This window comes from Gekko japonicus, unplaced genomic scaffold, assembly GCF_001447785.1.
Source record: "Gekko japonicus isolate JY-2015 unplaced genomic scaffold, Gekko_japonicus_V1.1 scaffold45, whole genome shotgun sequence".
Lineage (NCBI taxonomy): Eukaryota > Metazoa > Chordata > Lepidosauria > Squamata > Gekkonidae > Gekko > Gekko japonicus.
The window spans coordinates 1,355,840-1,368,723 of NW_015177011.1; the positions used below are offsets into that span (position 1 = coordinate 1,355,840).

At 39.4% G+C, this 12,884-nt stretch overlaps 1 protein-coding gene across 1 annotated transcript in view; it reads left to right on the forward strand.

Annotated features, from left to right (window-relative positions):
• The window catches only part of LPGAT1 (lysophosphatidylglycerol acyltransferase 1), a 118,618-nt gene that overhangs the window by 40,255 nt on the left and 65,479 nt on the right, over positions 1-12,884 (forward strand). Inside the window, exon 3 of the mRNA XM_015427623.1 lies at positions 11,252-11,370. Within this exon, the coding sequence (XP_015283109.1) occupies positions 11,252-11,370 (119 nt within the window). The remainder of the gene's footprint in view (positions 1-11,251; positions 11,371-12,884) is intronic.

Below are 12,884 nucleotides of genomic sequence, written 5' to 3' on the forward strand. Positions count from 1 at the left end.
TAATTATTGGGTTAAGTCCCATTTGAATCCAGTGGGACTTATTCCTGATCTTTTGGCATCAACACCATATCCCCAATGGGCTCTTAGAGTAGTAGATAAATTGAAACTAATTGGGTTAGATCCTGAAAATCTGCTAGAGGGAGGTCTGCAGCATGTAAAGAATTTAATATACCAAAGATTTAAGGATATTGAAGCACAAAACAACTATGCAGCCCTGCCTTCCTCTTATAAGAGATTAAAGCAGGGACCAAGTTTAAATGCCGCATCTTACCTTGGACTTATAAAAAACCCTAACCATAGATGGGCGTTTACTAGAGCAAGACTTAAGGATATTGAAGCACAAAACGATTATGCAGCCCTGCCTTCCTATTATAAGAGATTACAGCAGGGACCAAGTTTAAATGCCGCATCTTACCTTGGACTTATAAAAAACCCTAACCATAGATGGGCGTTTACTAGAGCACGGCTCGATGTGTTACCCTCAGCAGTACTTTATGGTAGATATACCCGGACTCCCATGCACCAGAGAATTTGCTCCTGTCTGTTAGAACAGGTGGAGTCGGCCGCCCATATATTACTCCATTGTCCTATGTATGATGAAGAGAGACAGCAGCTGCTGATACCCCTTCTCGCACGTTTTAAACCCCTGGCTAATTATCTTACATATGCCGAGGAATGCTTGATGAAGTTCTTACTGGCTGATACTTATGATTCTGTCACACGCAATGTTGCTAAATATTGTTACTTGGTAATTAAAAAGCGCAGTGTACTGTAACTCAAGCCATTAATGATGGAATTGACCGGTGTGGTATTTTAGGAATTAAGCTTGTAAGGTTCTTATGTTGTAGACTCTGTGTTTAATATTTTGGTTCATTTTGCTGGTCTTATGACTGTTCTTAATAAACTTACTTACTTACTAGTAGTTGCCATTGGAGAGCCAAAAGCAAAGCTGATATAGGTACTGTAAGAATGTATTGTAAACATATTTGTAGTTTAGATCAGGTTGCTAGTTGAGATTTAAAAGTAAACAGTCTATGCCAGTCAATTAAACAACAGGAGGAGAATTTGTTGCCTTGTTTGTTAGCTTTCCAGAGCAACTTGCTGGCCACTTTGATACAGAATGCTGAACTAGATGGATCCATCAGGCTCTTCTTATGTAATGAGAACACTAGTGGCAAAGCGGCGAAAAATGTGAGACAGCAAGCTAGGGAATAGAGGTGGGGATTTAGATCTAAGTTAGTGGGAAAATTCAAAAATACATAGGCCTAAGCAGCAACAACTTTTAACTAGTGGTTAAATCAGAAGGGTGTTTCCCATGTTTACAGGGGAAGTGGTTCAGAAGGAAAAAGGTTAAATGGCACACATTTCAAGTCTGATGATGGTTCTTTTGCTAGGGTTCTGGTGGTGAACTTGAAGACCTTGATTTAAGTTTCAAGATTTTCTGATTGGATTAACTAGTGCGGTGGCTCAGAGGTTAAGATGCCGAGCTGCACACTGGAAGGTTTGTAGTTTGGCAGTTTGAGACCCTAGTGCCGGATGATGGAGTGAGCTTCCGACTCTGGCCCCAGCTCCTGCCAACCTAGCAGTTCAAAAGCAAGAAATTGCAAGTAGATAAATAGGTACCACTTCGGTGGGAAGGTAACAGCATTCTGTGCACCTTGGTGTTTAGTTATGCTGGCCACATGACCACGGAAACGTCTTCAGACACAGCTGGCTCTTTGGCTTGGAAACGGAGATGAGCACTGCCCCCTAGAGTTGTATTTGACTGGCTTTCGAGCAAGGGAAACCTTTACTTATGCTAGTGACAAATATCACTTTAAATCTGTGCTAGTGTCGATCATGCATACAGTATGTAACTGGTGCTGGCACATGAGAATTTTTGTATTTGAGTCATGTGCATGGCTGGCACCTAAAAACACAGGGCCTAAAAGTGTTAAATACTTTTTACTGGTACTTGTAAGCAATGTTCCCTCTAAGCTGTGGAGTCTTGTGAGCAGGGATTCTACTTTGTGAGCTGCTGGCATTAAAATTGTGAGCGAGCCATTTGGCTCCTGCATCAATTAGTTTGCTCTGGAGCCCTCCTTCCTGAGCTAAGGCAAAGATGTGTGAGCCGGAGGCTAAAAAACTGTGAGCTAGCTCACACTAACTCAGCTTAGAGGGAACACTGCTTGTAAGGTCTATTCATATTGTCATAGATTAATTTAAAGCAAGATGTTTGTATATGGTTTACTGTTTGAGGTGAAGCATAGGTTAGGAGAGGTCCTTTTCCTTAGTTTTAACTTTCAGTCTTTGGATTTGGTATGTAAAACTGAAATTTAGTATTCTCTTAGAGTAAGAACTCACCTAAAAATGAGTTATCTGTAGTGCATCCAAGATGTATTTTGGAAATTGACATGTTCTCACACATTATAAGCATGGTTTTCAATGGAATTTTTTGTTGCAAAGAATGTTTTTTAAAAAGCTACTCAGACAGTTTTGCATATAACAACACTAGAAGCCCAATGAATTCTTTTTGTTTTGTTAAAAACAAAATTCTTTTATTCTTCAAGTAAGAGCTGGAGGAATGGGGTACTCTGTATAGCTACATATCCCCCTTTAGAAAGTTTATCAGGTAGTACGCAGCCTAATCTCCCCTGGTTCTACCATCTTTTCTCATCATTTCCCCCAAAGTTTAAATGCCTCCTAGGCCAGGGCAAATTTTGTGTGTGTGTATGTGTGTGTGTGTGTGTGTTTAATCTTCTTTGATCCCTCTGCAGCAACTAATATAACTGTTGGGCTGCTTTAATACCAAGAATCTATAGCCAACTTTGCAGATAAACCAAATACAAGAATAGTTTAAAGCTGAAAAGAAAAGAAGGCGATTCCAAGAAAACAGCCAAGTTTTCCCTTTTACCTGCTAGCAAAGTCCAACAGGTCTACATTAGTACAGAGAATATGTATTTATACATATTTCTGAGGAAGCAACTATTTTAAATTGTTATGAGGATAAAGTTTTTATACAATAATTTTATATATTTTCTAAGTTATATAGAAATATAACCTTTGTTGCTTATTAATTAACAGAAAGAAGAATCAAATTAACCTCAAGAAGGGGGGTCAGATAATAGAAGTTGTTCTTTTAAATGTTATCTGCTCCTCTCTTGTGGTATGTCAATTTCTCATTCTTCCAATACAATTTTTTTTATTTTGTAAATTTCAGGATGTTCTAGTGATCCTTTTTGCCCCACTTGTATTGAATGGGAAAGTGAAAATAAACCTTGAGGGTGAAATTGACAAAATTATATATGCTACTATTTTCTCCTCTACTTTATGTTCAGTTCCTGTACTACCAATGGAAACATTTGATAAGATGCAGATTTTTCCCACTTTGTAGCTGGCACCATGCTCAGTGAAACTCCAAAGTTTTTTATTTCTGGAGCTTGTTTAGAAGTCTAATCCACACTGGATTAGTAAATTAGAAGTTTTTTTGTACTGTCAAGGATTAAAATGTCTGCCGTGAGTTATATTCAGTTTAAAGATGAATGATCTTGGGAAGATCATAAACTGTTTAATTCAAAATCATAAACCTGTTTAATTCAAGATTCCTATTTCAAAACTAGACACATACCCTCGAGTTACTTAGGTGTAAAGTGCAATCAAAATATTATTGTGCCAAATTAAACAATGGTTGGTTAAACAGTGGCAAAAAGTGTTTAGTAGCATGTTAAAATCAAAGCAAAAATAGACTTTGTTCTGTAGCTAAGCTTTTTATAACTAGCCAGTTGACTCAATTGTAAGCCATTAAACATTTCAGTGTTGCATGTGTTTCACCAGCATATTCATTTCCACTTACAATTATTATTATTTTTAATCTGGAGGACCAGGAATCTTTGTGAGGCATTTTGTAAACATTATTAGTCTATGCAGTTTTGGTCTAGAGCAGTCATTTTTAAATCATCATGAAGGCTATGGTTGTGGTTCAGTAATAGAGCACTTGCTTTGCAACCTGAAAGTCCCGGATTCTGTTCCTGGCATCTCCAGTTGAAATGGTCAGGTGATGTGAAAGACCTTTGCAGAGAGCTGCTGCTAGTCTGGAGCAGGTAACACCAACCTGGGCTGCTTTCATATGGAGGATTTCCCCTGTTTCAGCCACCTGACTCATGCAAGTTTTTTCCTATTTCAACATGACGACGTCGTCCTGTATTCATGCACAAATCATGAACAGCCCATTCCTTCCCCAGAAAAAACGCTTTACTTCAAATCTTTAAAAAACTGTTTCCCTGGTAAGATGGTTTCTTGTGTCTGAAAAAGAAACTATTCCAAAACATGCTGTTAGATTTTGAACCCACAGGTGTTACCGGTACTCTTCAGAACTGAGGTTACAGGGAAGTGTTCTCACAGAAGAGCAATCATATGAAGGGTAAATCTCTTAATTCAGTGATTCAGATAAGGGCTAAAGTGTGACATTAGTATATGAATAGTGATCTACTTGGGCATCTGAGCTTTCTCCTTCATTCTTCCTTGGCAGATTTTTTAAGCTCACTTGCAGGATCTACCAGTTTCAGTTTTAGTGGGCCTTAGAGTTAGGCATTCAGAGATTCAGCCTGGCTCTCCGACATCTCGTTCGTTACAATTTCAATCAGTGCAGGGCTCAGCATATCAGAAGGAAATGTAAATATTGTTTTAAAGCAAGATTCAGTACCTTAAGAAATGCGCAACAATGAACGCTTCATTCTTTGCTTTAGGTTTTAATGCAGCGTTCCTAGTTCAAAGCACAGGTCATTCAGGTAAAGAGACCTTGTAGTGAATTATTTGAGAACTGTAAAGCTGGTTGGATAATAGGACGTTGAAACAAGGACACAGGTATAATTTTGTGTGTGTTTGCGTAAGTGATGCTTTAGAAAACTTCCAGATACATTATGTTTAAATTCTATAATGCCTCAGAGCTCTTTTTCCCCCTTTTCTCTTGCTTCTGTTTGCGTTCAGATCAGTTGTCTTGAAGTGCCTCTCAGTGTTGAGTCAATTGGGCTCTGTTGCTAGTTTTGCTTTTGACCTGCAGGCTCTGCTAACATCACCACACTTTGGTTTCTGCTCCATTCCTCTTAGTACAATTTCTGTCATATAGCATTATTTTATGCTGTGGATCACACAGAAGAAGCAACTCAAATGACAAACTCAAATAACCCTTTATCACACTTCTCTGTAAATCTCTTAGTTCATTGTTGATTCAGGTGGGCAGCCATGTTGGTCTGAAAAAATAGAACAAAGTTTGAGTCCAGTGGCACCTTTGAGACCTACCAAGTTTAATTCTGGGTATAAGCAGACACAAGCTTATACCAGAATTAAACTTTATTGGTCTTAAAGGTTCCACTGGACTCAAACTTTGTTCTTAGTTCATTATGAAATTCTAATTTGCATTCCACTTAGGTTCAAAAGTTGGTTTAAAAATTCTCCAGGTCAGGACAAGTTCCTGTAAAACCAAGAGGCAAAGTCTGATTTGTAGATATGTTGTAGATCATCCTGCTGTTTTGTTTAAAGGGGCTATTGAAGTTTAGGAAATGATTGCATTTGATTGTGAAAATGAAAGTTAAATAATGTGACAAAATGGGGAGTAATCCTACTTGTTTAGGGAGAACCCTTTGTGGGAAAGAGAAGTTATTCTGAAGATGGGAATAGAGGCTTGTTACCAGATGGGATTCTGCTTTGGGCAAGAAAATAAATGCCCTGCAGTGATGTCCTGCCTTATGTAAAGAGGATTTATTTGGTTCCATCGTTTGTTTTGTACTTTGCTCAGAAGTTGTAAACCAGAAATCTGTTCCTTACTAGTTGGTAGTTGAGTCATTCGTCTGTTACATAAACTATAATTTCCTCTAAAATAATATCTGCTTGATTTATGGCCTGTTCGACCTGGAAATAAGAACATAAGAACATAAGAACATAAGAGATGCCAATGTTGGATCAGGCCAAAGGCCCATCCAGTCCAACACTCTGTATCCCACAGTGGCCAGAAATACCAGGGATCTTTGTCTGGAATAAAGTGAGGATATTTATTTCAAATTATTTCTTTAAAACATTTTTGTGCTAGTTTTTACCCAGTTCAGGGTCCCCCAAGACTCAAACGTTCAAAACAATAAAACAAATATTATGATGTGTATTTATATATATCTCAATACAATGGACACATAGATAACACAAAAACACATAAACAAAAACACATAAACAAGAAGGGAGGGGCAAGTAGTGCCATGGAGCCTATTAAAATGGTTCATGTTTGAAGAAACAAGTGCTTAGGACTGTTTAACTAGAATTTTTTTTATCATTTCTAGTGGTCGTAATAGGTGCACATAATTTATCTTTAAGGGATTAGAACAGAGATTGTCCAATTTCCAACCTGGAATTGAGAGAGCTGTGTCAATTGGGAGAGCACAGTTAGTGTCTGGCACTGGCATGTGGGGCAACATTGAAGGTGGCCATGGGAAGGTGGGACGCAGTGGCTAGGATATAACACATTCAGTGGAGGGGCAGTCAGATAGATAGCAAAAACTAGTCTCATGGGATAGTTGTACCAGCAGAGCTCTGGCTGCAGCAACTGAATCTTTATAGTGCCTGGTTGTTTCACCCTTCCTGTTGACGTGAGTGGGGCCCTCATTCTGGCAAGTTCAGAACCCGGCTTCTTCCTCCTGGGTGAACTCATGATGTATTGCCCTGTGCCGCTAGACAGGCACTTTGACTTGCTTCAGATTCCATTCTTGAGGTCCCATGGATGAGCCTGGGGATTCTGGGACCAGACAAGTCCAGATGGTAGGCTCCTGACTCTCCGCTTTCTCTGGTTCTCTGGCTGGTCTCCTCCTGCATGGTCTTGGGGCTTTCCTAACTTCCCTTGGTTCTCAGATATGGCAAAATTGTAGGATTATTCTCATTTGCTGTGGGGATTCTGTCTGACTCTAGCATTGGATCTAGGCAGATCTTGACAAAGAAAATAGGAAATTCTTGTTGAGGTACAATTCCTTGAGTCCATAACCAGCTTGGAGTCTCTTTCAGCAAGTATAATTGGGTGTAAATATCCTATTTTCACATTATCCAAATGACTTTTCAGTTCTGGCAATTTTGAAATATTAGTTTTTGAGTGCAGCTAGCAATCTAGAAATTGTAGGTTAAGGAAGAAATTATCAACAAGACTGACCACTGCTGCCTCCTAGGCAAATATTCAGAGGAGTGAATTGTCATATATGCATTTTGAATCTTCAGTAGTTTTAAATGTTCTTGTTCCCTTTTGTTGGTTCATAATCCACTTTGAGCCATTTTGTTTTATTTCTATTTTGAGCCATTTAAACTATATAGAATCCTCTTTATTTCATTCAACAGTGCCCTGAGGTCTTAGATATTGACTTTGGGTGGCAGTTTGAAGGCAGAGCACAGGTACAAATCCTAGTATCTGTTAGGGTGAAGAGACCTAAAGCCTTACTGAGGGGTTGTAGTTAGGATTAGGGAATGGGTGTTATGATATGTGTATTCCCTGAACTCGATTTCAGTTTTTCTCACACACATGTGTGCATGGACATACACACCTTTTAAGCAGTAAGGGAGAGGCTGCTTCTACTGCAGCTGAATTTGGTAGGAAGGCATTAATTAGTATCAGAGGAAGCTCCTCCATGCCAATTATTTTCAGCTGTTTAAGCTGTGATGGGAGCTGTCCACTTACAGTATGAAGAAGCTATACTGAGGGGCAATAACTGGGGGTGGGGTGAAGGGAGCAGACTTCCCCTTACTGTTTTAAAGAAAATTAATATTTGTGGGGGTAGAAATCAGGAGTAGGGAATGAGCATAGGGCGGCATATATCAGCTCCCCTTTGATTTACTTTCCCACTAGGCTGTAATGAAGCAAGTAGCTTGCTTTAATGCAGCTTTAAAGCAATAGGAATCATGAGAGAGGATAGGACTCATGAGCCCTGTAGGACTCATACTTGTTCCCTCTAATATCAGTGTTCACATAATGCCTGTCAATAAATAAAAGATCAAATATTTTGCCATGTAGAGGTGGTATATTGTATGATTACAATAGGGAAGATTCCCCCCCCCCCCATCTCTGCATACTTTCCCGTTTGACTATTGGTATTGACTTAAAACCCTATGATGAAGGGCAGCCATGAAGGAGCTAGAGAAGTTATAAGGATGTGCTGGCAAACAAGATCAAGATAATTCATGTCATAGTATTTCCCATTACTAGGTATGGGTGTGAAAGTTGGACAATGAAGAAAGATGATTCATTTGAAATGTGGTGTTGGAGGAGAGTTTTACGGATACTGTGGACCGCCAAAAAAGAACTGAGGCAATTATACTTTGGTCACCTTATGAGAAGAGTCTCTGGAAAAGACAACAATGCTAGTTAAAGTTGACAGAAGCAGGAAAAGAGGAAGCCCCAACATGAGATGGATTTACTCAATAAAGAAAGCCATGGCCCTCAGTTTGCAAGACCTGAGAAAGGCTGTAAACAATAGGACATTTTGGAGGTCATTAATTCAGAGACTTAATGGCACTTAACACACATGCATAGTCTTTGAATGTAGGCCTAGGTGACAGGAAGAAACTGTAGTTGCTATTGATCAATAGTGATAGCAATGATTTATTTCCTTTGCTTTTTCACAAGCTTATTATTGTCTTTATGTTTGTCTGGTGCACATGGTGCTTGACAGGTAGGAGGAATTTACACTTTTAGGCATGGTAAGAAGCACACAGATGTCTCTTAAAGGTGTTCAGTTTGCTTGTTGTACGAATCTGAAAGATCAAAAAGTCAGTTGTGAACATGACTGTACTGAAGAATGGGTTTGACCAAAGGAACACAATGAGCTTGAGACCCAGCCAAATTAAATACAGCTCATATGTTTCTGTACTGTGTGCTACCACTCTGTGTTCCCCTTCTGTTAGAGCCTTTTTTTCAGTACTTTGATTTGTTTTTATTATTAATACCTTACCCCACCTTTCCAAGAGTTCAAGACAACTTTTTTTCTTGACCATCAAGTCGCAGCTGACTTATGGCGACCCCATAGGGTTTTCAAGGAAAGAGACGTTTGGAGGTCCCTTTATGATAGTCTCAACAGACAGGTAGGTTTATACAGGGAGAGGTGCTGTCAAAAGTTATGCAGGTCCAGGATATGAAGGGGCCTTAAGGGTAAACTGGGCCCAGAAGCCACATATGTGTGTTGCATCTGCCACAGCATCCTCTACAAGCTGAACCGTCTAAACATTATCCAAGTGCCCTTTCCCCTCCCTACTGAATAACTGGAATCTCCTTCCTCCCCACACTGTTCATGGTCCAGGAGAAGGTTGCTTCTGTGCAGAATTAGAAAGGTTTTTCAGCTATAAGGAGTAAACTCGCAAAACTCTCATGATTTTTCTCTCTCTCCCTACCTGTGTTTGTCAACTTCTAGACACTTAAAAAAAGACGTATGACAAAAAGCTTGTCAACATTATGGAGTATGACAGTTTAGAGTTATAGAGACAATTTTCAGTCATATTGGCTTAAATCTGTCCTGACCCATATTGTTAGGATTGGCTTCTCTCCTCATTCTCTGCTATCTTGTGGGTCCCTTTGCCAAGTACTGGAAGGCAGATAAGAAAACTCCTTATATTGAAAGGCTTTGCTCATGTCCACTGAGAGATGTTGAAACCGTAGAGCATATGTTTTTCAACTGCCCATATTATAAGGAAGCACGAGGTGAGATTATTACCCCATTATTAGACAAAATACTTGGTCTCACTGAAAAAGCTAGATTTGATTATCTTCTATCTGATAAGAACCCTCTGATTACCTACCAGGTAGCTAGATTTTTGTTTGGTGATATTGAAATCGTGGAAAATATATTGTAATTAGATCTTGAAATTTTAAATCATTTTTAATCATTTTAATCTGATATACTGTAAACGTAGAATTTTTAATTGTAAAATTGTGTATATGATTGGACAAATGATTGTAATAATGAATGAATGAGTTTAATTTTTAAAATACTGATTTATGATGCTATATAAACAAAGGTGTGTCTAGAGATTTAATAAAATCCCTTTCCTTTTCCCAAATCCTCCTCTCCTCTATTTCCCATTCTTAGAAGTTTCTGCTGGTGCCCTGACTAGCTTCCTCCATTGAAGTGGACTGGAGATGAAAATAGACAATAGTAAATGCATCTAATTTGCCTTTAACATTGAATCTTTTTGGAGGAAAGTTCAGAGTGGTGGTGGTGGTGGGGAATCAGGAAATTCATTTACAAGTATTTTATGTCAGTTTCTTTGCATGTCTTAGTAACTGGAGTGGTCTACAGTTATTGGGGGGAGTATTCTGTCAAGAGATACAATATGGGAAATATGGTTGGCTCTTACCTTTAGCTAAAAAAAGGGAGAAGGACTAATATAGGAATCCTCTTACTGACAAGACAGGTGCTGCTGCTCCTCATGAGAGGTGGAAAGGAAACTGGAGCAACAATGAGAGCAACAGCTAGGTTTGCTACAGGACCTATTGCCATGCCCCCCAACTTGTGTCAAATACCCAGAAAATGGGCCCTGTCAAAACCATTGTAAAGAAATTAGCTTAGCCCCTTAGTGCTTACTTTTTTTGGGGGGGGGTGTCTTTGTTTGTGTGTGCATGCGCCTGTGCCTGGAAGTCATGGCGACCTCTGGCAGCTCCTACTGGGGCATGGAGGATGTTCAGAGAAGTGGCTTAATAGCCTGCCTCTGCCTCCCGACCCTGGTGTTCTTTGGAGGTCTCCCATCCAAATACTTGCCAGGGTCGGCCCTGCTTAGCTTCTGAGATCTGATGACATTGGGCTTGCCTGGGCTATCCAGGTCAGGGCACCCCTTAGTGCTTACTTTGACTGAAATGAAGTCTAAGGCTGCTACATTTCGTAGTCATAACTGAGAATGCTGAGAGAAATTGGAATTACAGCAATATAAATTTGAATTTTTGAAAGCAAATACAAACTAAGAGAACTTGTTTGAAAATATTTTTTACAACCTCAACTCTAGTTCATGGTATACATTGCTGCTTTGGTGCTTGTTCTTAAATTTTACAACCTAATATGACCTGCTGGAATGTCTTTTGAATTTATGTGGATGTAGCTACTTCACAATAAGATTGGTTCTGTTGTGCACAATCAAGTCATTTTTGTCTAATTCAAAACACCTTTCTATACCAATGACTTTGAGGTGGGTATTTTAAAGATTTTGTTGCTTTAAATAAATAATTTAAATAAGGATTTCTTTCTCTGCCTCTTTTTCTAAACAGTTGTAGAATGGGGAGATGATGTTAAATCCATCTCAGAAGATGAAGCTGTGATGCTAGTGAATCATCAAGCAACTGGAGATGTTTGCATTCTAATGATGTGCCTTCAGGACAAAGGCACGGTATGCTATATTTGTATATATATCCTTATATAGTTGTAAGCCATCTCAGAAATATTTAAGGAGTCCTGTGCAGAGCCTTGAGATGGAATCTTTCACACACAAATCCATATCCACTCAGTATTTTAAACCCCCCCCTTTCCTCTATAGGTTAATCCACACCTCACAGATGGCTTTGCCTTAGAACAGTGGTACTTTACTCAGTGGCTTGCAAAGAGCCTCATTCACATATCACATATCAAAGTAACACCGAATGTAGATCCAGATGATTCTCTGGGCCCTTTATTCCCATCACTATCACAGTGAGGCTGTAGCTCACCTGTCCTCTAGTCCCTCTAGAAGCACTGTTTCAAAGTGGGAACCACCTGTCAATCACTGGACAATGACATTGTCTACTTTGTTGGAACTGGGGGTGGGTGCCACATTGGGGAACAGCGCCCAGAAGAGCCACAGATGTTATGTCAAATAGCCACATGTGGCTCCTGATTCACTGAGTGAGTATCACTGCCCTAGAAGCAAAGAAGTGAGCAAACAAGACACACAAAAACAGTACAGGTGGTTCGCAGCCAGGAATTGTTTAAAATTGTTTGTGTGGCCAGGAAGTAGGCATTCAGACACATCAAGCACTGGGTTTGTTTTGTTTTGCTTTTCTCTTATGCACAAGAGACAATGAAGTGCATTGCATTAGCAACTCAAACACTGGAAAAGGGATGCATTCAGGCTATTTTAATTTCGGCTAACAACTCATATTGTGACATTTATACTGTTTTGTATCTGTCTGTATTAACTAAGTTACAGGTACCTCTTAGATTGCAGAAACTCAATGACAGAAGCTTTTTTGAGGCTTTGGGGAATCAAGCCATGGTTAGGTTTAAAATCATTCTGACTACTCAGCAGCTTGTAATATTGTTTACAACAAAAATTGTGAAATGTATTGTATGCTTAGAAGTGCTGTACAATTTGTCATTCTCTGTAAAATCAGAATGGAATTTGGCTTAGGAAAACTGACCTATTTGCTGGAAATGAACAAACAGCCCTGTTGGTTTTTTTAGCCCAGTTTGGAACTCAAAAAGCTTGGAACTCCGCCTCCTCAATTGCATCTGCTTATAGCCCCAGGCCAAGCTGTTGGTGGTTACCAGCCAAGTGGCCAGCTAGCTCAAAGATGAACAGGTGGAAAGAGAGAATCTTCCTGTACCTTCCCTGGCACCTTAAACCCTGTTTTGGCTGCATGCCAGGCATCATGTCCCAATGTAACTTGAGAAATGTAGTCCATTTTATCATTCCTAACTTCTTAACATCAGCCATTCTGGAATTATGTCTCCTGGGGTAAGCCCAAGGGAAGAGAAATTCTTTCTACCTATGAAACAGTAAGCTGACTGTGAACACTAGTTTATTCAAGCAGTTGCCACAATACAATAGGTATGCTTCAAGAAGGATATGGGTAGTCTGAGTCCAAGAAGATTATACACAGGCCGTTAACTCAGACCACATTTTCATTGCAGAGAACAGAAACTTAG